The sequence below is a fragment of the Musa acuminata genome, chromosome BXJ3-4 (genome assembly GCF_036884655.1).
Source record: "Musa acuminata AAA Group cultivar baxijiao chromosome BXJ3-4, Cavendish_Baxijiao_AAA, whole genome shotgun sequence".
Lineage (NCBI taxonomy): Eukaryota > Viridiplantae > Streptophyta > Magnoliopsida > Zingiberales > Musaceae > Musa > Musa acuminata.
Genome location: NC_088352.1, coordinates 37294486 through 37322287, shown reverse-complemented (window position 1 = coordinate 37322287; position 27802 = coordinate 37294486). Strand labels below are relative to the sequence as shown.

General features: G+C 37.0%; 1 protein-coding gene across 20 annotated transcripts in view; it reads right to left on the bottom strand.

The window, feature by feature from the left end:
- Positions 1-27594, bottom strand: part of LOC135636750 (uncharacterized) — a 34818-nt gene extending 7224 nt beyond the window's left edge. For 9 of the 20 annotated variants that reach the window (XR_010496024.1, XR_010496027.1, XR_010496025.1 and 6 more), the window contains exons 1-13: positions 27166-27594; positions 26997-27055; positions 25188-25269; positions 22052-22119; positions 14875-14944; positions 13116-13197; positions 12592-12656; positions 10554-11594; positions 10376-10438; positions 10207-10253; positions 5843-5888; positions 5655-5734; positions 1599-1715 (exon numbers count right to left, since the gene is read on the bottom strand). Coding sequence is in view for 11 of the 20 variants with exons in the window: in XM_065148747.1 (XP_065004819.1) it covers positions 1599-1715; positions 5655-5734; positions 5843-5888; positions 10207-10253; positions 10376-10438; positions 10554-11594; positions 12592-12656; positions 13116-13197; positions 14875-14944; positions 22052-22119; positions 25188-25269; positions 26997-27055; positions 27166-27471 (2126 nt within the window). In the remaining 9 variants the exon portion in view is untranslated. The remainder of the gene's footprint in view (positions 1-1598; positions 1716-5654; positions 5735-5842; positions 5889-10206; positions 10254-10375; positions 10439-10553; positions 11595-12591; positions 12657-13115; positions 13198-14874; positions 14945-22051; positions 22120-25187; positions 25270-26996; positions 27056-27165) is intronic. The other 11 variants (XR_010496030.1, XR_010496032.1, XR_010496029.1 and 8 more) reach the window with 3 other exon arrangements.
- Between the last annotated feature and the right edge of the window lie 208 nt (positions 27595-27802).

Sequence of the window (27802 nt, the reverse complement as noted above, 5' to 3'; positions counted from 1 at the left end):
CCGAGATACCAAATGGTATACAGTTGATACATTAGTATCTTACATTCCTACCAATCCAAGAGGGACCTATGTCCTTTAGTACCTCACTTTGTAATTCTTGGTCCAGCTAATCAGCTTGTCTGTGAAATATAAAGATCAGATCCCTCAGTCTCTGCTCAAGAAGTAACAGAGGATTGCCCATCAAAAGCTCATTGGCGAAGGTGTGAGTAAAGAGAAGATCTGTTCATCAATAAGCTCTCATGAATGTCTAAGTTTGTTTAGCCATGCATTTTTCAACGAGGAAGATTGCAATCCTTACATCATACCATGGTCTTCTCATTAATTTGTTTTTGAACTTCGGGGAAAGATCTCATTTAACATTTTGAGATCATCATACCATAGTCTTCTCATTAATTTGTTTTTTAACTTCAGGGCAAGATCTCATTTAACATTCTGAGATCATCTTAAAGAACACTTGGCTTCTTTTTCTCAATTAAATTGCACTTCAAGAAAGTTTATTTCTCAATAAAATTGATTATTTGTTTGAGATCCCGATGGAGAATCATCTAACTTTAAAAAGGATTTCAGAAATGTTTATTCTAGGCAAAGAAATCAACAAAAAGTCATCAATTAATTGACCTAGAAATTCTAAGAGTTATGTTGAAAATTGAAAAGTCTTTTTATCTTTCTACGGATTACTTTAAATGCACTCATTTACTATTTACGTATCCTAAAAGTTACATTTTGGATTTCTAAAAGGTATACTAATTCCCTAGAAAATTACTCTCGAAAATCATTGTCTTCATTAATTGTACCAAAGCTTATAAACCCTTGTAAATAGTGGAGCTTTTCAATGGATCAAACACTTCATTAGAATGGAGAAGAATTGCATCTTCTCTCTTTTAGTCTCTTTCTCTCCTCTCTTATCTCTGATCTCTAATATGACGCCTCTCTTTCTCTCCTCTCTAATCTCTAATCGCATGTCTCTCTTTCTCTCCTCTTTAATCTCTAATCTCACTCTTCTTTTACTCTCTCTCTCTATATTTCTCTACCTTGTTCTACATCAAATCCTCATCAAAGATAACTAATTTTTCAATATATCATTTTTTTTACTACAAGATTTTCACTATATGACATGGTTGGCTATTTTAACGAAAGAAAACACAAGCATATTTAAGTATCCTATTCAAACCTTTGCCAGAATTTTTTGATTAATGTCCTCTATATGTTAAAAAGCTAATCCAAGGAAATAAATCTCATACTCTATAATGTTCACTCAAGTCTTGACAATATCCTCAGCTTGCAACTATCCTTCCCCTTTTTTGATAACTTATGTTGCATTACTTAGTTGAGTCATTATTCTGCAGCATTTGGAGGATTTTCCTCTGACCTACAATTTATGAATCCATTTTCTGATCTTTGTTACAAGGGAAGAGGAAATTTCTGATATGCCTTTCTCATTGCCAGATACTCTATATTTCTTTTCTTTCCCACCAGAGTAGACTTTCAGTACATATAGCAGGAATCAAGCATGTCATTTCAAGAAAATAGAAAAAAAAATTCTGAAAGTTAGGAAATGAAAATGCATCAATTTGTATGGGAAACAATGTTCTACTAACTTTGCCATTCGACTTGATAATAATTCAAGAGCAAGAAGTGTAGCAAGTGCACCACCTAAGCTATGTCCAGTAACATAAAGTTGCCATTTAGGTGCATTTTCTGATTCATCTCCCAATCTGTAATAGAAACTCTGATAATATTAATCAAAATAGTAAAGCAATTAATAGTAATTAAAAAACACCACAATAAACACAACTGAAAAACAAAACTTATTGTTCTTGTTTTTGTTGAAAGATTCTTATTATCTTCACCTTGGACATGTTTTCAAAGTGCTTTGTGTACCTTTATTATGGTAAATTTTGTTGCTTTGTGTCCACTACTCAGACAGATTTGGAAAGCTTGTACCAAGACAGATTTGGAATAGAATGCTGTAGAGAAGAGGTGATGTACAGGGCCGAATCTCCATCAGATACATTTGCAAAGTTTCATTATCATGTAAATGCTGAAAAAATAGGATCTAGTGCATCAATTTATGGCAGAGGGTTGGAATGGATTCCACAATACGGAAACAAATAAGATTTATTCTTGTTTTCCTGTGATGGTGGAGCTCATATTAGCCTCATGAAACATATTTATGAAGATGAGAGTATAAAACAGGGTTTGCTGTACCAATGCGTAGTACCAATCCAATAGGATACCGGTACATGGACCACCCTCTACCGGGCGGTACCGGTCACTTGACCCCGTATTGGGCAATACAAGGTTTGTATCGAGTGGTAATAGTCAACCTGTACTAGTTGGTAATGATCGGATTACCGACCTGTACTAGTTGGTGACGATCGGATTTCGACCGTTACCAATCAAGGGCTGAGATTGCCCTATTTTAAATGATCGATTTGACCGTTTAAGGCTTAGAAAAGGATTTTTAAACCCTTTCCTCCCCCCTCTTTCAACTCATTTCACTCTCTCGATCTCTTAAACTTTCTCAAACTCTTTTTCACTCACATCTCTCTCTTGTTCTCACATTTTCACTCTTCTAAACAAAACAAAGCTACAATTTGTGGATTTGATCAAATTCAAGAGATTAATTTGGGAGGATTAACAAGAAGAACACTCTAATCAAGAGGTAAGTATTCTCTTTCTAGATTTTTATTGATTTATGAGATGATTAAGCCTATTCTATGTGGCATATAACTTAATGTCTAATATGTTGTTTGATATATTTTTGATAGTAGAATAGTACTAATTAGGGAGTAATTAAAGTCTTTAATGTTATGATTAGTGTGTTTAATATGATTTTTTTCGAAAGTAGACACTTAATAGGTTAAATCTTTATATTTCATGCATATTAAGGATCATAATTAGGTTTTAATTAAGTTTTTTTTAATATTGTGATTAGTGGTTTTAATGATGATTTAATCAAAATTTGATCGATATTAGGTCAATTTATATTATTTTTACTAAAATTATACTAAATTTATATTTATTTCTAACTTAAAAACCCTAATCTAACTTTTTTTCTACTTTTCAAGTATTTTTGGATGTTTCTTTTTTTATGATTTTGGGTGTACCATCGATATACCTCAGTATACCATTGATACTCCTCGGTACATACTGTACTGAGCAGGACTCGGTACACCGATACAGACTAAAATTGTAATCCTTGGTATAAAATATAAACAATGAGGGGATGGCTTTCGGGGGACTGGATGTGTTTCCTATAGATTTTTTTATAAAATATATTGTCATATAATTAACAATTTTGTTTGTAGTGCTGCCATTTTTCTTAACATTGTTTCTTGCATGACCAACAGGGTTTTGACCAATCTGGCGTAACCTAGGAGTGAAGGCTACACACACCATGGTTTAGACTAGGCTTAGTCTAGGAAGTGCTACAGTGTTAGCACTTCCTGATTTTGACATGGTCTTTAGAGTTGATACTTGACACAACTCCTCCCATATAGGCATAGCTCTTGTTTTGAATCATTAATGTTGTCCTATTGCCTATTTTGGTGAGAAGTTAAATGATGCAAAGCATGATACTCCACATACGATTTTAAGTTTTATGCAATCATTCAGGATTTAAACATTGGATAAGGCATTACCTTCTTTAGAGGGAATTTTGTTGAACTCCAACCATGAGGGTGTTGTGTTCGTTGAACTCAAATTTGATGGAAAGAAACAGCATGCTAAATGACTTTTACTCCAGTAACACAATTCATCTTAAGAATAAAGTGGCCAATGCACTGAGTCATAAACTGAGGTCATTGGTCAAAATGTCAATCCAGGTAGCATGCTTGGGAGTGCTTAACAGTCATATCACAGTTGTCCATAGTTTGGATCCACTTGTCAGTCATGTCAGGACTTTGGTTTTGATCCCACTGCAAACTTTGTCATCGAAGAAGGATAATTGTTTCCGAGTCCTACCTATGGAGTCTCTAGTTTATGAACTATATTGTGGAGGATTTGGTTGGTCACTTTGGCATTAAAGAACATTTTGGTGCGTGAACTCTAATCTAGCTAAACTTGCGTTGTAATGCAATGGGATATGTTAAGCTGCACGGTCTGCCACTTTCTTAAAGGTCACTCTCAGTATACGAGATTGTACACTCCCATTGTCTGTTCCAACTGCAACCTAGGTTCACCAAAATGAGAGCATTGTGTACCAAGTTACAAAGTTGATCACTTTTATGGCAAACTGATATCATCTATGCTTGATAGATACAACACATTTTCAAGTCAGTTTTAGATGACATTATGACCTAATCTAGAACTAAGTTTCATTTCATCAAATGCACCCCATCCACAAAAAATGGGTTGGCCAAAGTGATTGATGATCAGATGGTAAATTGTTAAGGTGTTTGGCATGAGTGCCCTAAGTGCAACAGGATCTAATTCACAGCCCGAATATGCCTTTAACAACTCAAAAAAAAGTTCCAAAGCAGTTATTTAAATAGGCACTCGGGCGCTTGCCTAAAAGCTCGGGTGAGGCGAGGCAAGGCCCGAGCATCTCATGCGTGCACCAGGCAGCGTGCTTCAATGAGGTGCCGCCTGGGTGCTCGCCTGAATGCAAGCACTAGGCGCTTCAGGCGAGCACCCGACTCTATTAGGCGAACCGAACCGATTTAAGGCTGGTTCGATTCATAGTTTCTTACCTCAAAACCACGCTTCACGCCTGTGCAACCCTGAGGAACCCTAGCGCTCCTTCTGCCTCAGCCACCGATGCATATATATATATATATATATATATATACCGCCCGGTGGTGGGCAATCTGTATACCAATCTGTTAATGGACCGGTACGGGCGATATTATTCAAAATTGAAGACCTTAATTAATAGTATATTAAATCGTTGTCGCTGCTATCGTTCGTAGTGCTACTGTTAACAATTTTTTCTCCCCCCTCTAACTTTAAGTAATATATTGTTAACAATATATTTGTAATTTAATATTATATTTTAATTTAAATAATTCTATTTTAATTATATTATTTATTATTTATATTTTAATATTTCAGAGAATATTTTTTTCTCCTCTTCTAACTTAAGTAATATATTGTTAACAATATATTTTTAATTTAATATTATATTTTTGTTTAAATAATTATATTTTTTATATTTAATATTTTAGAGCGTCTGATTTCGCTTGGACGAGCGCCTAGTGCCTCGGGCATTTTGGAACATTGGTGCCTAACACTTTTTAAATCACTGGTCCAAAGGTAAGCTATCATTTTGAATCTCTTAATACATCCTATTCATCACCTTCTTGATTAAAACCCTTATCTTACTTTGTATTAAAACTCAATGAAATCTCACTATTTCAAAGTTTTTAACAAACAAAACTCATATGCAGAAAAAAGAAAGATCCATCATTTAGTCATATAAATATATTAATAAGAGCATGAACATATAGTTTGTACCATTAGCACAATAAAATAGGTATGAAATTTGTATAGGCAATGACAATGAATTTAAAAATTACAGATCTAAAGAATCCTAATATATTAATCAGATAGAAAAATGATGTTAAAGCAAACCTGCATTTTATTATATTTCAGCATTGTACATATATCATGTAAATAAATTGTATTTCTGTTTACAAAGAAAAATGACTTACTCAAAACCAATTGCAAGTTCAGTGAGCATCATTATCCGAGTCCTGACTGAATCATATGCATTTAAGAATCCACTATGAACCTGTCAAAATTTAATTCCAGTTGAACATCATGCTAAATTATATAGAATAACTATTGAACTCAACAAGGTTATTACGGTAAGCATAAAAGAATAAATTTATATCATTACCTGAACTTCTTGTTTAAAATCGCCACTTAGTCTCTCAGGGTTTAGCCTACATGATCAAGAATGGCATAGAAAATCAGGCTACAATATCATGTATGTATTTCTTTCCAACATTGCAATTTAAACAAAATTTGGAGCAATATCAACACAAGAAGCTGAGTAACCCATCCCGAATTGACAAATTTGTTTATACAAGACTCTGGTTAGTGTCTGAAGCATGGATTCAAATATTATCTGTATGGTGCACGCCAATCAGTATTTATCAGTCTGGTCATTTTTTTGCAGGTTATGCCAGGCGACATAGGTCAATTACCACTCTTCATACCAATACCATACCAATTTAGTAGATTACCAAAGTCGGTATCGGACCGAGGTTTGAATCCTTGATCTGAACTTATTATCAATTTAGTCAAATATAAGGCATTTGACTGCTTTAGCCAAATAGTTATATTTAGAATTTAAATTCCAATGTCTATGGTTAGTTCTTGGAACCAAGGAATTAAATTCCACATCTACGGCTCCATATGAGATGGTATTTACTAATTCAACAGTCGATCAAAATGTGGATCAAATGATTTAGCCAAGTTTGATCGAGTATGGATTATACCACTCGGCAATCTCATTGTACCAGGCTTACCGGGAGGTGAATAGCCAAATACAATTCAGTACCAGGCAGTAAGCTCATAGCTGTATTTTTTTTCTTTCGTTTGTTTATTCCCTCTCTCTTGTGCTCTTTCTTTCTCATGCACTCTCTCTCTCCTCATGCTCTCTCACTCTCCTCCATCATTGCCCTCTCTGTCCTGCCATGTCACTGTTGTGTCTTCATTCGGATAGTCATTTCCTCCTATCAATACACATCCTCCTCATCTTCCTCCATCTCCTCTTACAAAAGGATATGCCTAGATATTGCATGATGCAAAAAGATGATCAATATTTTCAAAATCTCCTGTAAGGAAGAAGAGAATGGTATCTGTCGTCTGTAGACACTGTACAATATCAACAAACAAGTAACACGATAATTTTAGGTTTAGCTCATACTATGTATGTAAAAGAATCAAACCAGAAATTAGAATAAACTACTAGAATAATTTATTTACTGTAAATGAGCAGATGTATCTCAAAGGTATGATTAGATATTGCATAATGCAAAAAGATGAGTAATATTTTCAAGACCCCCTGTAAGGAAGAAGAGAATGGTATCACTTAGCATAGGAGAAAGTAGAGAATCAGACTGAAGGAGTGAATATTTAGCAGCCGAGGGTGCTGGTTGTTCTTTCAGTTTGGGAAATGGACTTGTCACTTTGGTTCAGGAAACACATCTATAATGAAAACACTTTCTTTCTCACCAAATTCCTTATCTCTGAGTCCTGCACAAAATCAATGCGATGACGACCATGATTATGCATCACAGAGTTTTCTATGCATGGTCTTACATAATTACCTAAGATGGTCCTCAATCATAGTTACAATTTAAAAATACTATAACCTTACTGCCTGAATGAACCAGTCCCACCGAATACCATAATGCAGGTACCATTTTTATACCTAACACATCGACATTAAAAAAAATTTCTAAATTTATTTTGGAGTCCTACCAGAGTGAAAACATAATGACCACTACATATCAGCCCATCAGGGTTCCAAGATCAGTATTGGACCAGTATCCTAAACCTTGGTCCATAAGCATTGGCTATTTTTTTCCCAAAAGACTAATTTCATTATTTGGAGGCTCTCCATTGACTTTAACTTCTCCATTGCTTCTTGTCTTTTTCCTAACGCTTACTAAATCTTATAGGAGTTCTTCGGTCTTATTAGATATCTATACGCAAATAGCAACGAAAGGAAAAATTCACCCTGGAAGATTACTGGTCAGAAAAGGCTATAAAAGTGGTGCTCCATTTGTGACTTTCCATCAGAAGGTGCTAATCATGTTTTTTTTTCACCATCAGGTAGTTGCATAAGATGAAGGAAATTTTCATTAATACATGATACTTCACAGCTGCTTTCCACCACTGAGGATTTTGTGGGGGTCTTTGGAGAAATCATTTTATTCTGCAGCTCAGGTAAAAGATCAGAGATGCTTTTGCTGTTTTAATGTGTTGAATAATTTGAAAGAACAGAAATGAAAATAAAAACGAAAAAACAAGGACCCAAATTCAATTGGAGGTTTTTTTTTGGTGTTGTTGTTCCTATAGAGTGAATGTATCCAGGGTTTGCAAGATTCTCTCTTGTATTTTTACTTATATAAAGAAGTTAGTTGCAATGAAGATGCTATAGAGATGTCAATTTTTTCCTTGTTTGTTTTTTCTCTTTTGTGGCTTTTTCAATTTCTTAGAGAAATGATTTTCGAAAAGCATGCATATCCTTTGCATTAAACTAAAAGGTAGAATCATTGCCTTCAGAAAAGAACAAACCTTCATACCATAATAAGGTTGCTCATGGAGTGGCCAGGGCACAAGTGATGGAAACAACCTCTCTACTTACATGGGTAATGTTGCATTCATTTACACTACCCAGATACTGGACTAGGGGAGCTTTACGCACTAAGCTACACTCTTTTTATATTGCTTAATGTAGATTGGACATATTTTATGGTTTTCATCAATTAACTATTGGTCCATGAGATATCTCATGTATCTTATGTAGGATAAATGATAAATCTATGCCAAGTATTCTATGTGGCCCTTAGTCAATGGAACATCTATTATATGCTGTTTTTCATGTTAAAAAAAGCATCTAGATCCATGGAATAGATTATTTCTTAGTTCTTTTTCCAGATCAAACATATGCTTCGCTTGATCAATCAAAAGTATCTATATATTTTCAACATATTTTGTCCTTAGATCATACTACAAGGTAGAAGTCTTGTTATTCCATCTATATTCTCAACTTATAGTAATGGTTCTGAACTATTTATATGGGTAGAAAACTAATTATGAGAAAATAAAATAAAATAAAAACACATAAGAAAAAAAAATGTATTCATAAAATGTTTGATTCCAAAGAATATTGATAGCAGTTCATTTTTAAATTTGAAGATTCCCAATGACCAAAACCAATTTTTCGAAATATATTTATAAGCCTAACTTAACCAAGGATGATGATACCAAGGTATGAAATATCGTACCGTACCGGCGTTTCGACATTCGCTCGGTACGGTACGATATAGTATATCGAGCGGTATACCGTTCAGTATACCGCTCGGTATATATATATATATATATATATGTATATGTATATGTATATGTATATATATATATATATATAATTTTATTTTTTCCTTCTCCGGGCGACGTCACCTTATATATATATATATATATATATATATATATATATATATATATATATATATATATATATATATATATATAATTTTATTTTATTTTTTTCCTTCTCCGAGCGACATCGCCTTAAATAATATATATATATATATATATATATATATACCGTCCGATAACGAGCGGTCCGTGTACCGGTCAACTGACGGACCGGTACATACCGCCATGTACGAGCGGTATTATTCAAAACTGCATGAATAAATAAGCCATGAATTTCAATCATTTACGGTTAGCTACATATATTTTTTCCTAACTCAAACCCTGTTAGTGGCTACATTACTTGCTAAACTACAGGCCATCCAATGCCTTATTATGGTTTCCTTGAAAGCTTCATAGGAATTTATCTACCTGTTCCTGAAAAACTAACCAAAATTGACTCACCCTTATATTCTAAAGCATTGATTGTTTACAGAGATGATAGAAAAAGAAAACTGCACTGAGCAATTTCACTTATTCCAGTTCAAATCAAGGTTCGCAATTTCATGTACACCAGTCATTGCTCGGATCAGTACAGTACATGGTATCAGTCATAGCTCAGACCAGTATGGTACCCGTCCTACCAAGTTTCAGAAAAAACCTAAAAATACTGAAAAAAATATAAACTACTTGGTACCGCCTGTACTGAACGGTACCGACCTGTTGGGTACCAAACACATCATTCGGTTTACAGTGGTTAGTTAACCGGGAACCTATTGGGCTAGTAAATACTGCCCATACCATCTCATACAGAACAGTATTACGAACCTTGGTTCAAATGTCATTTTAGTGACAACTATTTGTTTCTTCTAAAAGAGTCCAAAATCTTATCATGATTGAGACCCAAAGAGAACATGTCTCATAGTATTGGTCCATTGGAGCTCATTAGTTGAACAAGAATCCTATCTAGAAAAAAATAAATATTCAATTGTATATAAATATATATAGGGTGATCCAAAGTTGTTTCCATGACTCAAACCTTGATCACTCAAGTCGCAAAGGAGCAATCCTGGTATATATACATCAAAAGTGGAAATTTTAATAAGTTCTTACCCAGCTGGAAGTAGCATTAAGTCGGTGCACAAATCCTTCCATTTTGACTGATCATACAACAATTGCACATGTAAGTTCCAGCAAAACTTTACTCAACATTAGAAATCTATTTGCAAGAGAGAACATGAAAAAAATTAAGTGTAAATATCTAATAAACCAAACAACATACTTGCTCAGTACCTCTGAAGGCAACAACTAATCTTCTCCGAACGGAATCACGCCAGATGGCCACCTACAGATCATTGTATATTAGTTTACTCAGTATTCCTAAATTTTGTGAATTTAAGAAAGGAAGACATGTAGATTTTATCATAATTAAAATCACCAATATGCAGTTACAGACTCACCTGTGTATCTGTGGTGGTGTTATCAAGAAAACATATCTTTTCAAAGTCAGATTTGATAAAACTTGTACGGCCCAACGAAGTGGCTAGCATTGTCCAGGCTTCCATTGCACTTTCTGCACTTGAAAACAGTTCCCTCATCTCCTCAGCTTTTTCTGTGTCTAGCTCAAATCCTTCTACGGCAACAGTTCCTGTGTCGTTTGAAGAATATCCTGCAATGTCATCTTCAGTCTTGGAAGTGTCTTCTCTACCGCTGCTCTCAAGCAATGACATTAGATCATTTCTCTGTTGAGAGAGTGTGGCAGTGAGGATCATTAATGCTCCAAATATTGTCTCTGTTTGGCTCAGCACATCCCTTGATACCTTCGTGATGTCCATAAGTGAGTACTTCGACTCATCTACATTAGACAGATGATCACTCGGTCTCTCATTATCACCCTTATCTTCAGGTGTTGCAAGTCCAGATTCAACATACTCTTTTTCTGCAAATCTGAGTGACTGTAAGCTGACCTTATTTAACTTATCAAATCCATCAAACAGTTTGATCTCAGGAAGTGAAAAGCCAAACTTCTGATGAACAATTTGATTGATACTTTCAGCAAAAGTTCTCCAGAAATACTCATCTGGTGGCCCTGATTTATCATCGTTCTCCAATGTAGAATTTTCTTCCTCATTAGTTTGAACCAAAAGTAACGTGGGCTCTTTCTCAAGGTTTGAGTTAGATATGGAATTATCTGAAGATTCTGAACTGCTCTCTTGCTGCAGAAATGTTGCTGAGCTAGCATTCCTACTTATAGATTTATCAGTGTGTTCTGAGTCATTGTTATCATTGTTGAAAGAGGAAGGTTTCTCAAGATAAGTATATCCAAACGTTTTTAACTGCCCAAAGGCAGATTGTACAAATTGACTAACATTTGTACCCTCAGACCCAAGGACCAGTTTGAGAGCAGATCCAAAGTTGCTCTTTATAAAAAAATCTGAGAAAAAAGGCATTCTCCACCACAGTTTCTCTTCTTCAATTTCATCATAGCTTCTGTAAATAACCTAATAAATAAAGCAGTACTTATAAGTTACTAATTGTTCAACCTTTATGGTTAAGCAGAGCAGACGAATGGTAGATCTAGAAAAAAATATCCTTTAAATATTAGAAAACAAGCTTCGTCATTAATAGAAGTCAATTATTTATTTTCTTCACAGAAAAAAGAGGATCCTGATACCAATCATTTTAATCTCAGTGTAATACTGGTTTCAGCAGGTACCTATAATACTAGACAGTACACCGACCTATAAAACCTGGTATCATTGAAAAAATTTAAAAAAACAAATATTATTGGTATCAAGGTATCCGTTTCAATATCAGCACTTGGTGGGACCAGTAAATATTAGTCCGTACCAACTGGTACCATTGAGATATGAAACCTTGCCCCAGACATCAATTTATTAGGAGGTTTACTGTTTAGGATAATCCTTTTTTTGTGCTGATTAGAGATACATGTCATAGATACCAACATTAAACATATAAGATTTTCCTTAAGAGTTAGTTTGTCTTTGGGATAAGCTAACATGCAAAAACATTTGTATAAACAAAATAGGAACTAGGAAGCATACATGTCACTTCAAAGTTCAAAGTAAACAATATTGTGTTGGAAAATGTTCATTTCAAAGTTAAATGCTTTGCTTATAGCAACAGAGCTACTTTCTGTTATTTCAAGAACAAGATACAAATTGATCAATTCCACAACACAAAAAAAAGACAAGACAAATGATTCAAGAAAACAATCGAGGAAGCTCCCTTAAAAGGCATAAGTTATACAAGTTGAGTGGCATACGTCAGCTCACTGCGGTATATTTTAGTCACCACTGTTGGGTCTTACATATCACAAGAAATTCATATAACCAGTTGATGATTAACATCTAATAAACAGATATAAAAAACATGTTTAGAATTTAAACAAAACATAACAGATTAGAGTTTTAAAAAATTATCATTTTAAGGATTGATTGGCAGTAACTACTTTTATGCATATAAACCAATTTTTACCTCCAAATATATCTTTCCACCACCACTAATCCCCTCCAGTTCCACCATCACCTCATGCAGGTTGCCTACAACAACAAATTTTATTACACTTCTTTGTCCAAGAAAACAAACACTGGCTGTACACTGAATGGATTGGCTTGCAAATACTAAGAGAACCAACAATTTCTTAACTTCAGCAATCAAATGCATCATTATCACATAGATACAAAATTGTCAGAGGAACCTTCCCGCTTATTTTAAAATTTAGTAGCATAAAACATATATTAAAATTGTATGGTCTACCAATTTAAAGTATTAGCAGCTCACAACTTCATAGCTTGTCAGAACTTACCACAAAACACGAGGTTTCCTGGGTAGACTCAATACAGAAAATAGTAAATCACAACATGGCAATTGATTCTGTGCATGTGAACATTCAGATGAGAGTATATAGATGCTTTGATAGTATAACCATAAAAACATACGATGGATTAAAGTTGAGAAACAGTTGTCATGATTGGCCATTTCACATGTAGGACACTCACCATCACAGAAAGTTTCGAGATTAACTCCTGCATTTCCCATGCGTTTGTGTGGAGTAACGAGGTTCGCATCCCAAGCTGCAACCTTCATTTACAAATTAAGTACCATAACAAGAGATAAGGTGAAAAATCAAACCACTTGTAAGGCTAAAGTAGTAAAATGTTAGGTTGAAATTAAACAAGTTTCAAACACCACTTGTCATTGATTGCTTCTATAATTTTTCACTCATACTTTTAGGAATTTTTTGTTCTCCATAAATGTTGATCTGAATATGTTGATTAAGATAGAAGTTAGGCTTAAATGTAATCATCATCAAGTCAGCTTGTGGAACACTGGACAATGATAGATTGATTTGATATTACTCGTCTTATTACTTATAGAGAAAAAGTTAGCATAGTTGAGATTAGAATGTTGAGGTGGATGTATGGGAGTTAATAGAAAAGAAAAAATAAGAAATGTTTTAATTTAAGAGAAATTAAGTATAGCTCCAATAGAGGATAAATGAGGGAAAATCATCTAAAGTGGTATGAGCATGTTAAGAAATGGCATATGGATACTACAGTTACACAATGCGAGCCAATTAAGAGTAGTGATGTAAGGAGATAAAGGGAAACCAAGAAGACCTTCTAGAAGCAATAAAAAGTGATTTGAAAACACTTGATTTGAAGGGAAACCAAGAAGACCTTCCTAGAAGTAATAAAAAGTGACTTGAAACACTTGATTTGACAGCTCTTGACTTGAATGGACATGTTTCGTTACACAAAACTCAATGGCAATAAAAGATTTATGTAGTTGATCCTAAATAGTTAGGACTCGGGACATTACAGTTTGTTGTTGTTGTATTTCACATGAACTATATTTTAGCAAACATATGCTAAAAGCATATTGTTGTAGCTCAAAAATTGAAAGTCACTTATCAAACCATAAGAACAGGGAAATTGACTGGTTCATCAACAAGCTGTTGTTTGTCACTATCCTATTTTATGCTGAAAGGGTCTGAAGGTGGTTCAACAAAGCTAAATAGGATTCAAGGGACATGGGAGTAACCTTTGGTAGGGTCCTCTCCAATGCACGATGCATGCAGGTTAGTAATAGAATGACTTAAGAGACTAAAGATTACAAGACCCAACAATTGCAACACTCAAATAACGAGGAAAAGCCCCATATTTACAGAAAAAGTTCACCTAGGGATAGCTATGGCAGACCAGGCAAAGCAGAAAGCTTTTTAGGGTCATATCATTTAGGACTGGTAATAGGCTCCTAGAAGTGACTGTATCTGATATGCCCCATATTAGCAGAGTCTAACCGAAGCACAGCCCTTGAAAAAGTGATGGTCAACATCTCATGTCATGATCATAAGTGGGGCAAAAACAAGAGACAAGTCAAGGTCACATGTCCTAGTAGCTTAGTGACTAACCCACATTCCAACCAGCATGTGCATTCAACCTGACAGTATGTGGCCTATTACGTAATGTTAGACCCCATTAGAGAACATGAACAATAATGTAGTGACCCATATAGACCACCACTTTAATAGTGTAATATAGTTAGTGAAATTGAAAATACATTTCTGAAGTTCAAGATGTTTTTCCACCACATACAAAACGAGTTTAGAAGTGATAAGGATAAATTAGGTCGATGATATACTAATTTTAATGGCACAAAAACTAGATATACTAGGTAAATATTGATAGCAATGACTAGCAAATGCTAGTTGCCAGCATGGCATCCTGCAATTTCATGCTTGTCATTCAACTGTACCTGCAAAGTTTTAGCTGGTGTCTTCTTGATGTTCAAAGTGAAATCCTCATTCCAAGTTGGCTCTGTTGACCTACAGTTAAAAAAGCATCAAAGAAATTTATAATAACAAAATATCCAAGTACATGAAATCAAAGAGATCCCAGAATTAACTATCCAATCTCAGCCGAGGTTTTTAATTTCGAACGATCTCGCTCGTACCGAGCAGTACCGTCGATTGGGGCTATTTCCGCCCCATTACCATCCGAAATCGGTCGGTGACGGTTGATTTCAACCGCTGCCACCAGCTACCGGGCGGTATTAGCTGAGGGAGAAGAAGTGGGAGAAGAAGAGGGAGAACCTGGAGATCCGACGCCGCTCTCCCTCGACGATCCCGATCCATCGCCGCCCTCCCTCACCGAACACTGCAGATGAGATGTCACCTCCTCCTCGTCTGAGGTGACGAGGCTTCAGCGTCATCAGCGACTTTCTCCTAATCCGCGCGAGGAGAAGAAGCCTCGGCGTGGGGAGAAAAAACCTCAGCAACGTCGTCGATGCTTCGGGGGGAGAAGAAACTTCCCGCGAAGAAACCTCGGCGACATCGCTGAGGCTTCGAGGTTTTCTTCTCCCCACGCTATCATGGACAAAATTCTAAACAAAATGTTTGATGTAATGCTTATGTACATCTATGTCTTTTGGTTTATTCATTCTTTGCACAGCATGTAGAGGGACGGTCGAAGGCTTAACAGCCCCATTTTAGTTCGGTTTGGTGGTCGTTTTAGGCTTGTAAATAAAGGTCGTGTCATGTGGACACTTGTGAGAGATACTCGGTCTGTAGTGGACCATTTTGACCCTTTGTTGTGCAACCGTTCAGAGCTTATAAAGTTCGTTTATAATTTGCATTGGCTATGAAGTGTTTGCTTGTGGATCCCGAGTAAGGCGCTTTCTCTAACATGTTTTCTCTTTTGTAGGTCTTAAGGGACCATGGGAGGTTTTGGGAAGGCTGACCTTTGCGGACGAACACGCAAGGGTGCCGCACGACTTAGGCAAAACTAGCTAAGTCCATGACAGATGGTATCAGAGCGGGACAAGCACTCATAGAAACACTTGGCATGCAAACGTGGGGGACCTAGCGGAGCTGCGTTGAGGGCAATCAGCACGCGCAGCCGTTTGGGGAAAACGAGCATGGAGATGTAGGGAAAATGAGTCGCTCGGAGGAGCGGACATCTGAGATTGGCGTTCAGAGGAATGGCCAACCCTTCGCGCAAGAGGTACCACGAGGACAAGCAAGCTGGGAAGAATGCGTAGTGCACAAAGGTTGGGATGGTTGAGTTCGAGCTGCAGCTCGACGTTGACAACCATACTTGATGATGCTCAAGGCAAGCAAAGCACTTGGTAAAGGATGAGACAATGCAAAGTGGAATGGGTTGTTCAGCGACCGAAAGAGTCGTGCAAAGCTCATAGAGGTGAAGGGAATTGCTAACTCGAAGAATTCGATACTCATACAAGGGCTTGTATGCGGACAATGGAATGTTCGTGGCCATCCTAAGGTGATCGAAACTCAATGTCATGGAGCATTGAAACTTTCTCTTCGGTATGGGAAGGATACATCCGTAGGAGGTTGAAGTGTGCAGTGAGTTCAGCATGTTGCTAGGCCTTGAGTGGTGCAGCGGAGGCTGTATTGACGTGGAGTCGTGATCTAGCAAGTACGTTTGCAGGGGGCAGAACAATGCACAGTTTGTTAAACAAGTCAGAGTAATCCAAAGGGACAGTGGTCTCTGAAACTTTCAAAAGGAAACGAAGAGAGATGTTGTTCCAACGGGATAAATATCTATGAGGGATAAGTCTCGGCTCTCTAAAGGGAGAATGTTGTGCAACGGACCGCACATGATGAGGAGGAGCACCTCAAAAACAATAACTCCACAAAGCTCAATGGACCGAGCGAGCGACGAGGAGTCGTCGCATGATCTCGCTTAAGAGAATGCATTGGTGGATGCATTACGGGATCAAGTGGGGAAGCAACCCAAGGCAACACAAATGTAAGCACACTTGGAGTCGATATGTAGATCGGACTCAATATAGGGCTGACCCATGGAATGGTGGGCACGAGGGCCACCATCAACTCAATGCAAAATGAGGAGCGAAGCAACTTGGGTGTAACTTGGTGAAGTACTCAAACCGCATGAAGGGAGTTAGCATAGAAGATGGAACATGGAGCGGAGGCATAGAGCTTTCCTTGGACAGAAGTCAAGGACATGAACTCTTGCAGAGGCAAGAGCGGGACCATGTCATTCCATGGGTCCTTCATTATAATGGAACGGACTCATCTTGCATAGTGTCAAAGACGAAGGGAGCTTCTGGACGTATGTACCTTATCTCGGAGAAGCATTTGGTGGAGGAACCAAGGAAACTCAACTTACAAAGGCAAAGTTGGGTTCAGAAGGCCTTGGCACGGGACAAGAGGACGCAGAGGCAGGTACTCTTGAAAAATATGCCATAGTGCTGTCATTCAAGTTTCCATGAAGAGCTACTAGGTGGCAGACTGTCCTAGAGCTGTGTTTCGTCTGAGTGTGACCCGAGAGCGGGTGGACGAAGGTCGATTGTCAAAGAAGCGAACAAAATCGAAGGTGGAAGAGGCCCTGCGATGTGTTAGCAGAGGCCACACATGGAGGGATCACAATCCAAGTTCATCCCACAAGGATCAGAATGCAATGGAGATGTCACTAAGAGGCGACATGGTACAGCAAATCGTGGTGGAACAGTTCGTGGCAATGCAATACACACGAATATAGCCCTGTGAGGGACTATATCATACGAAAGTATGATCGGGAGCTACTGGGAGCTCCACTTCGGCGAACAACACAACGGCAAGAAGGGTTATGGATTCAAGGAGTGAAAGTCATGGTACCGCAAAGGCGGGTCTTCCGTGTGTGCATCGAATTTTGCATCGGATGAAAGCCTTGGTCATCAGCATAGGGGGGTTGTGTACCACCGAGGGAAAGTTCAAATGCAAGTACCAGTGCGTCTCATTGGAGGGACTTGATAATGCAGAGGTATAATCGAAGCAGTTGGAGAGTTGGACTGCTCCAGAGCCTATATTTGCTTAAGGGAGCCTGGTAAGTTAGAGGACAAGGTCGAGTAAGCGAACGTTGCTACCAAGGAAGCTAAGGAGAATAGAATCGATGCAAACCCTACAATACGATGACAGAGGCCATGCATGAGAGTTGCAGTCTGTCTTTTCGTCGACCAAGGGGAACTGCTTAAAGAACACAGAGATTTTGAAGCAGGGGGTCGAAAGGGGCGAGGAAGCAACGACGAGTCCAGAGGGACTTAGCTACCCAAAACAAAGCATCAGTTAGAATGGAGGTGGACTCGAAGGAGTGCCACAGAGACATATCTACCGATCGTGAAGAAAAGGGATGTAGATGCTAAGCAATGGATAGTAAGGCCATGGGCATGGCAGCGCCATGGTACCGCAGAGACGGGACTTCCGTGAAGTCATCGATCCCTTGCTCTCATGGAGGGAGAGCGATTGGTCATGAAAGGGGCCGAGGAGATGGAGTATGCAGAGGCAAACTCCAAGTACCAAGACAAGGCTGAAGGGCAGAGGCCAAAGAACTTCGTAAGACCGGTGTCAACGGGCTTCTCATCAAGATAGCCGAAAGTGAAGGACTTTGGGTCGTGCAAGAGTGTACGACCAAGGAACGAAGCAGGCAGTACGTATATTGTACCTTTGCTACCCAGTGGAGTAGGCGGCAGGGTTGATGGAGAAGACGGTACAATCCCATAGGCGATCAAAACTATTAGAGACTTACTCCAAGTTGGAGTGAAAACTTCCTGCATTCTAGAAGTTCAATGACATTGAGAAGGCGAATCACAGTAGCTAACTCAACACAAGGAGTGCAAACACTTCAAGTGCTTCAGAAGTGTGAGCAAAGAGCAGGCGAAGGCCAGTAACCAGCTCGATGCATGGAGTACAACCATCGACGAGGCGGGCGAAGTTAAGTAACCATTGCCTTCTCAACTCTTAGGAGAATGGGCGAAACCGAGTACTCCAATTCTCTTATATATCCAGCAGAGGAGCTCTACATAGGTTCAAAGACCCTTCGAAGATAATGAAAGACAATAGTTATCAAATCCTCACCAATGGTGATCAGTGCTAGTGAGAGTAGATTATCCGCTTCATTTCCCAATAGAATGCCAATCGAAAGTGGAAGTGATGTGAATCTACTTGGAAATAACAACTAAGTAAAAGAAGAGTCGATTGACAAATTTTGTGGAGGAATGACCCAAAACTTCAAAAGTTTGCGAGGCGATGCTCGTTAAAACTCCAACAAGCATCCATCTAGTTCAAGCAACATGAGACATTTGAGAAACTGATGTATAGTAAGGATGGTCTTTTCCTTCATCTGACAGATCCGCAGGACCCAACAAGGATCAACACAACTGAGCCAACCCCACACTAAAGTTAGAGTCATTGGCGAGTTGAAGTAGCATGGCGGATCAAAAGTTCGACTACTCAACAACAGCAATGAAGAGCAGTTGGGAGCCAAGAGACGCATTGCAGCTGGAGCAGAAGATTGAAGACTCAGCGAAGGCGAGGAGTTGCAGCGTCAGCAAAGGCTTCGACGAGGACGTCGAAGGAATAAGTGGGGGAGAATGTCACGGACAAAATTCAAAACAGGATGTTTGATGTAATGCTTATGTATATCCGTGTCCTTTAGTTTGTTCATGCTTTGCATAGCATATAGAGGGATGATCGAAGGATTAACAGCCCTATTTTAGTTGGGTTTGGTGGTCATTTTAGGCTTGTAAATAAATGTTGTGTCATGAGGATACTTATTAGAGATACTCGGTCTATAGTGGACCATTCTGACCCTTTGTTATACAACCGTTTAGAGCTTGTAAAGTCCGTTTGTAATTTGCATTGGCTATGAAGTGTTTTATGAAATGTTTGCTTATGAATCCCGAGTGAGGCGCTTTCTCTAACCCGTTTTCTCTTTTGTAGGTCCTAAGGGACCATGGGAGGTTACGGGGAGGCTGACCTTTCCGGACGGACACGCAAGGGTACCGCACGACTTAGGCAAAACCAGCTAAGTCTGTGACAACATGGGGAGAAGAAATGACGCGACGTTGCCTTGACAACGTCGCCCCTTTTTTTATTTTTTAACTTCTAATATATATATATATATATATATATATATATATATATATATATATATATATATACACACACACATACCGAGCGGAACGCTAGAGCGTACCGCTCGATATACTTGTATCGTACCATATCGAGCTGTACTCGAAACTCTGGTATGATACGAAATTGCAAACCTTGGTCTCGGTTATATTCCTGCTAACCAAATGGTATACGAGTGATGAAATGATCATCCTCCATAATGGGGCTTCACTCTAGTCTTCGATCCCAGAATTAACTATCCAGTCTCAGTTATATTCCTGCTAACCAAATTGTAGATGAGTGACAAAATGATCATCCTCCATAATGGGGCTTCACTCTAGTGAGAATAATGGACTACCAAAGAGCTCGGAGTTTAATAGTCATTTTCGAACTAAACCAGTAGGCAAAGCATATAGACTTAACATTTCATTTCATCCAAATAATGACTCAAAACTTAAGGAGTTATCAGTTATTCAGCCACATATTAAAAACTTGGCTGATCAATAGCTATCGACTTGATGAAGTAGCTCAAGTTTAGTCCATTCATTGTCATGGAACTTCAATATGTACAAACCAATATTGACTCTTGTCATAATCTATGAAGCATGGACATGAGAATAGAAGATGACAATAAAGATTTGCTGATTCAGTAAATTTTCATGTATGTCACAACTATTTTTGATAAATTTACATTCTTTCTTGTGAGGAGACAAGATTTTCTTTCCTAAGAGAGCAATGTATTGAGGTTCACTTTCTCTTCATGTACAATAAACATCCTAATTGTTAGTATATGCAACTTACGAGAAGCATCATATGTATTCACAAAAATGCCTAGCATGAACAAACATTGCAAAAACGATGGAAGATGATAGCTACAACAATAGGAAATGCAATAGTAATAATGTATCCACTCTATTTCACTATAATAATCACAAGATTCTCTTTTCACTTTCCTCTATTTAAGTTTTCCACTTCTCCTTCCCTTACATTCGTCAATCCTCTCTTCATTTTCTTCTTTTGAGGTTCTCAATTAGTTGATGGTAGGCATTTGCATCATAATAAGATTCTCCTTCATGACATGGGTGATCAAGGTTCAAATCATGGAAATACCTACAATAATGCTCTACGAATAGAATATTGACTAAAAATTGGGCACATAGCTAGCTTTTTTTAGGTTGTTAGTCAGCTAGAATTGGTCAAAATCAGTCAACTACAGATTATTTCAAATCACTTTCCAACAAATTTCTTATTATAATATCAGAACCAGCCACTAGCATGAACTATGACAGAATTTGTTCACTAACAAGACATTTGCAAATCCAAACTAGGGAAATAGACAAGCGAATCCTGAATTTGGTTCAGCAAGTGAATCCTACGGAAGCTTGGCTTAGATAAAATCTTTGAATGTCTATCTAAAAATGAACATAGCATGAAATGAAGATTGAGCCTAGCTTGATTACCTCCTAAAAAGGAATATCAGAGAGTAAGCAACTTAATTCAACACAGTTCAACTCTATTGAAGTCCTAGTTCAAATAAATCAATCATAATTGTTCTCCTTTTTCCCTCATATGTGACACCCTAGATTGCCCAACCAGCAGCAAAAAGTACAATGATATCAACAAAGATTGGCCATTTCACAATCACAACCATCGGCATTCTTCCAGAATTTAAGGATCATAAATATGTCAATGTACGTTGAATCCTTTCTGTTAAACACTAAAAACTTCAATCTCTGCCTCCTATATGCTTTTTCGATTAGAACTGATCATAAAACCCAAAAAGGATGACATGATTGAAATATGGAGCATTATACTAACGGACTATACTGCGATAATAATATGGTGTGTATATTCTTTTTAATATTTAAACAAGGTAACAAAAAAATTGTACAAAAGAATGACTTCAAGCCACAATGACATGCCACTAGTGAGGAAAAGCCATAAGTTGGTAAATAACAAGCTTTAAGTAGCCTCATGTGGAATTGAACTGGTAAGTTTCACAAGGAGAAAGTGAGGACTTACGCCCATTTGACCTTGCTTTTTGCGACCTGACCTTCTACTTGCAAGACCACATAAGGATCACTTGTTCCCTGAAAGTTGATAAGGGCTCCTAAGAAATAATTGAAGCAACCCAAATGCTAAAAAGAACAGTGGACATGCATAACTGTTTTTCAGCTTTTATTTTGCAGAATCAGAAGACAATATCCATTAAACATTCAAATCCTTCATGTCTGTAGATGGGTAACTTAGGAGATGGGAGAGAGCAGTAGCTTTGGGTACATACATGGCACACCACTCTACAAATGATTTGTGTGGCCAAAGCTTAAATGTGACACAAAAATATAAAGATCAAGTCATATGATCCATGAAGATATAAACATGATAAACTTACTGCCACAAGTTCATAAATGATGTTACCTATCTCTGGTTCATCTATCTACATTCATGGAGAGCACCAGATTTGTGATAAAAGATTAAAAAATAAAAACACATGCAAAATTTGTCTCACTTCTGCATTATGCTTAAAGTAATCTCTAACATTTGCACATTTGCACAATTTGCCAGAGTAATATAGTACTAATTATATTAGTTTAAACTTTAAACTTTAAACAAACCAAACTGTTCCAGCAACCCCACATGTCTAATCAGCAAACATATCACCATAATTGTAAGAGGTATAAACACAAGAAATAGATGTTAGAGATGTATATGCAAAATATGATAATTTGTTTTTGTTTGTATAATAGAAAATAGAGCCCGTAATCTATGTTTTGCTTTGTAGTAGTCAAAGTTCCTCAAGACCCCTTTTCTGAAATATCACTATTCGATGGACTGTCCACATACTGAAAAAAAGATACCTATTAAACCATTAAGTAGGTACTGAAGATTAATCACCTGGGAACTAAGAGACAAATTTTGGACCCAGGTCAAGCACATCTCAAAGAAAAATGATAAATCCAATAAAAAATTTTAAGAAGTTACAATTCCAGCCAAAACATTTGGGGTCAGTATGCCAAATCATTTATTTAATAGTATTTCATGCCCTTTGAACTTGTTAATAGTTTCTTTGTCAAGCTTCCTACTTAGAAGTTCAAAGTATTACAATAAGAAGCAATTATTGTCCCCACAAAGCAAAATTTCCCCATTAATGTCCCCCTCCCTTGTTTAGATACTGTCCTATGGGCACATTTTTTCTAACAAGGGAAAGAGAGAGGCCTTACAGTATCAAATTTCAACAAGGAAAGGTTTGAAGTTTGAACCAAATCCCCATGACATAAAAAGGAAAATACACACACATACAACCAAACACACAGAGAGAGTAAGCTTGGACATGAAATGCAGTATATACGTACTTTTGTCTTTCTAGATGATATCGGCTCACTGGCCTGAGCCGATCCAACAAAATCAACCAAACTAGTCAGGCATGCTTATTGCCTATTTTATGTTTTATAACAAACTTGGATCTCCTCCCGCTCAAATTTTCAATCGGAACCACCATATTTAGTGGAGACAAGAGGGATGATGAGAGATCAGCCTCCAACGGCAAGACACCATTGGAAACTGGGAAGTCTCCTTGCAAACAAAATAGTGGTTGAAGACTTCTACCATTAACAAAAAGGAGTCCTGTCTGTTTTACAGTTTCCATAGGGATTCACTTTCTTCAAAGGCTTCGATTTCTGACAGTCCTTTCTCCAGCAGTGTGGCTTCCCCCAGTAAGTACAGAAAAGCATGTTGCTTATTCATTACTGGTTTTTAGCATCCTGAGTTTGTCCTCCATCTTATTAAGTAGTTCTTTTTGTTGTTATAACTTATAAGCCAATTATACTTCTTTTTTCCTTTTCCTTAAGTGGCATTTCCCTTCCCAGATTAAACTATTTTATGTTCAAAGGAGAGTTGAGATAAATGTATATATGTGAACATTTGGGTTGCCTATTATCATCAGATACTAGTGTAATCCATAAAGCACAATAGAAATATTTTTAAATAAAAGACAGCCAACCTACCCAAAAGTATGCCACCCCTAAACTTTGTTTTCGGGGACACCTAATACTCCAACAAGATGAATAAGTTACTTGCTAATCCACCTCTTTTCCTTCCTTTTTCTTCTCTTCTCCTGAAGAAGAGATGTCCATGCTTTACTTCAAAATCACAATGAAATGAAGCAGATAGGCTATTGTTCATTTTTTGTTTCAGAAAACAGAGAAAAGAAAAACTAAAATTTTCTAGATATTAACAAGAATATTATATAAATTACCAAAAACTTGGTGATTGCAAGACTTACCACCTCATGACATTCATGAAAATATCTCACACAATCATAGGCTACATAAATGACTTATTAAGAACATAATTTTTTTAACATACCTAAGCCTAACATAATGTACATCTCTCGTGTACATAGCTATTAAGCATGGACACTTCTGAAATGCTTGTAATGTACGTGTTGGGTACTAATAAATAATGACCAACGTGTCAAGTACTTCAAGATTTAGTAGGACATATTTATAACCTACATTTACCTACAATATATAAGACATATTATCTACATAGTGCTTAAATATTCAGTGCTATAAATGCATTTGGAATTTTGGCTTACTAGTATGTGAAAAATCTCCTTAACATTTTGTGCATAAGTGCAAACACATACAATGATCCTAGAATATCTAATTTGTACATAATATTTTTAATATATAAAACTATAGCATATTGGTCATATCATGTCTTACTTTTCAAAATTTTGTAGTGCCTATGCTGTGTGCTGTCTGTGCTTATGATCCTCCATGTCTTATAGGTTCTTAGACAATTTGATCACCAACTTATCCCAGCCATAAAGCAAACATAATCGTTCTAATTCTGCACATGTTAAATTCACAACCATTACTATTATCATCGCCTACCAGCTTTTGTTCAAGCATTTTTAATGCTGATTAAATGATTTGTTACAATATCCATGTTTTCACAATGGGATACATAGCATATACTGTTTTGTAGATTAGATAAATGTTATACATGGGATAAAGGAGAAACGAAAACTTGTATATGGGAAGCAACCTGATCACTAGATTTTATTCATGCAGCAAAAGTGATCAAAATAAATAAATCTCAAAGTTTTTTTTCTTTTTTCAGGACTGAACATAGAGGCAACGACACGACATACCCATGGGTCCAATGCAGGAAAATCTACACCTTTCTTTAACTTAATACGAAGTTGCCCATCATATACCTCACGAAGAAATTGCCTGCCAAAATATAAGGACTATATTGGAACTCCATTTCACAGATGATACATGATATACAGACCCAAAATTCACTGATGTCATTTCAGGCACCATATCCTTTTACCCTAACAAAGTTAAACACAGCAAGTTTTTTTATTGTGAACATTTCTTACTGAATGTAAATTTGCTTGTGGTTTTGGAGTTATAAGAGATCAGACAACCATAGATTTTTCCAGCTAACATATGGAATGAGACTTTGCAATAACTTTATCATTAGCATAATGACAACTTCAGTTTGTGGCCTTTGTCATATTCAATATGCATGAAAATAGCTTAAAATGTTGTTTCTTAGGAAATTTATCCATCTAAAGCCACTCCAGTGGCACATTTTGTAGATGTATCAGCAAATAATCTATCTACATACCTAAAAAAGGTGAATTTTGTTCAAATAAATTAAATGTCTATTCTGGCCTCTATTGAGAAAAGAACATTCAAAGGTTATATTAGACTATTAATGCAACTTCTCCACTGACAACAAATACAATCTGCAACTTCCTGTGTTCAAGGAGCAGCTTGGAGTGCAGTAATTAGTCAAAGATAAGAATTTCGAGAAGAATTCCATGTGGTTTACAGCTATAATATTAAAAAAATTGTAAAAGGCAAATCACTAGAACATGGCATGATTGTATGTACTATAAGCTCCACTATATCAATCAGCACTAATAAAATATATATATATACTAATAAGATACTAATGCAGCATATTGTCAATTTTGCCCTAGCATTTAAACAAAAGAATGAGTGTACTGTGTATATGGTGCTTATAGACTAGGGCCACATGAGAACCTTATCATTTCTTAGAAGAAGAAGATGCTTAAGCCATGAAACCAGCTTATCTTCTTGCAAGGTAAGAAGGTAAACTATACTGTTAAGATATACTATGAAACAGATTAACTTCCTAGTAGCGAAATTTCTAGGTATGAGACACATGAGAAATATACTCCTTTTGCCTTCCTTTTAGGCTTGTTAGTAATCACAAGAAGAGAAAGAGGGTGGTGGACAAAGATGCTTGTGGAACTTATTTTACAAATGATTTTTTAAGAGGTTGCAAAAGTGCAAAAAATGATGATGCTAATTATGATTTTTAAAAAAGAAAAGAAATGTAAAATTGGCATCTCATATGGAGGTTTTGAGCCACCTATCTAGAAGACTTGTAAGAACCAAATTATACTTGTAAAAACATGTCTCAAAAGAGAGATCTTAATTGGCATATCACTTTAATACCAAGTTCAGCGCACAAAGTCCTAAATCATAAAGAGCACATTAGAGAAGCTAGTAAACCAAGAAAAATTAGCAGGTGATTCATATGACAACTAGAGTATAGCTTTGCACAGATAATAATCCGTTGTATAACAAGTCAGTGAGAAGAAGTGACCTTCTTCATTTAATTCAAGAAAGATGTTATGATAGAGCTTAGCATTCAAACAGAATAATAAACAGGGTAAGCACCATCTAAATGCAAGTGCTGATCTCCCGAAAAAAATTCAGTTATTCTCGTACCACATTCCTGGACTACTCTCATGTAAGTTGCCTTGAAGAGGCAATCGGAATATAGAATAATTACTAAATGAGAAAACAATCTTTGTAAACCAATTCAATGATGACCAAGATTTCAATACATGAGACCGACGCAAATAAACCAATAAATATTCACAACAGCATGCGCATCAAAAAGGAGGAGGACGTACTCGGAAAGGAACACCGTCTGACAATCTGCAGCATCGATCTCACGCCATCCAACGTCTTTCTATTCAAAAGAAAAGAACCAACAAAATTGCCCGAAAGAAAAGAAAACATTCAGAGAGCAAGAAAAAATTAATCACTTTCTTGGGAGAGAAAAAACACCCATGAACGGACCGGAGGGCTCGTATACGCCTCGAAGGCAAATCCAGCAAGAACGACGGCGAGATTGAGATCGAAGGGAGGCCGTTCCACTTCCTCGATCGAGTTCCCGCCGTGTTGCGCACTGGAACAACGGGTGGCCGCGTGACCGCCGCTTGGTGTACGGATTGACCTCAGGAACCTCGCTTTCTTGCGAAAGGCCACAGCGCCGGGAGGCGGACGGGGTTTGTTGAGGCGAGGGACTCTTGGAGAAGGCAAAGAGAAGAGCTGTTGGAAGGGGAAGGAACGGAGAGGGATCTTGGGGGTCTTCAAAGAGGTCATTGGCGAGACGCTGGGAAGGTGTAGGAGCTCACAACGAGCAAGGTACAAAGGCTCCTTCTTCGGTTATCCTTTCTTGCACCCTCCTGTCAAGGGGGCACGGCTAGGAAAGATAACGAGATGGAGAAGGCGTCCTCTAGAAAGCTTAAATAAATAATATTTTTACTTATGTATATATTTATTTATTGAACACATACCCAACGGTCACCAGTTATCACATGGAAATTTTTATTTATTTATATACATACATATATTTATGAAATGATTATATATTATTTCTATAATTAATTATGATTAATATCTAATTTTTTTTATATTTTAAAAAATAATATTA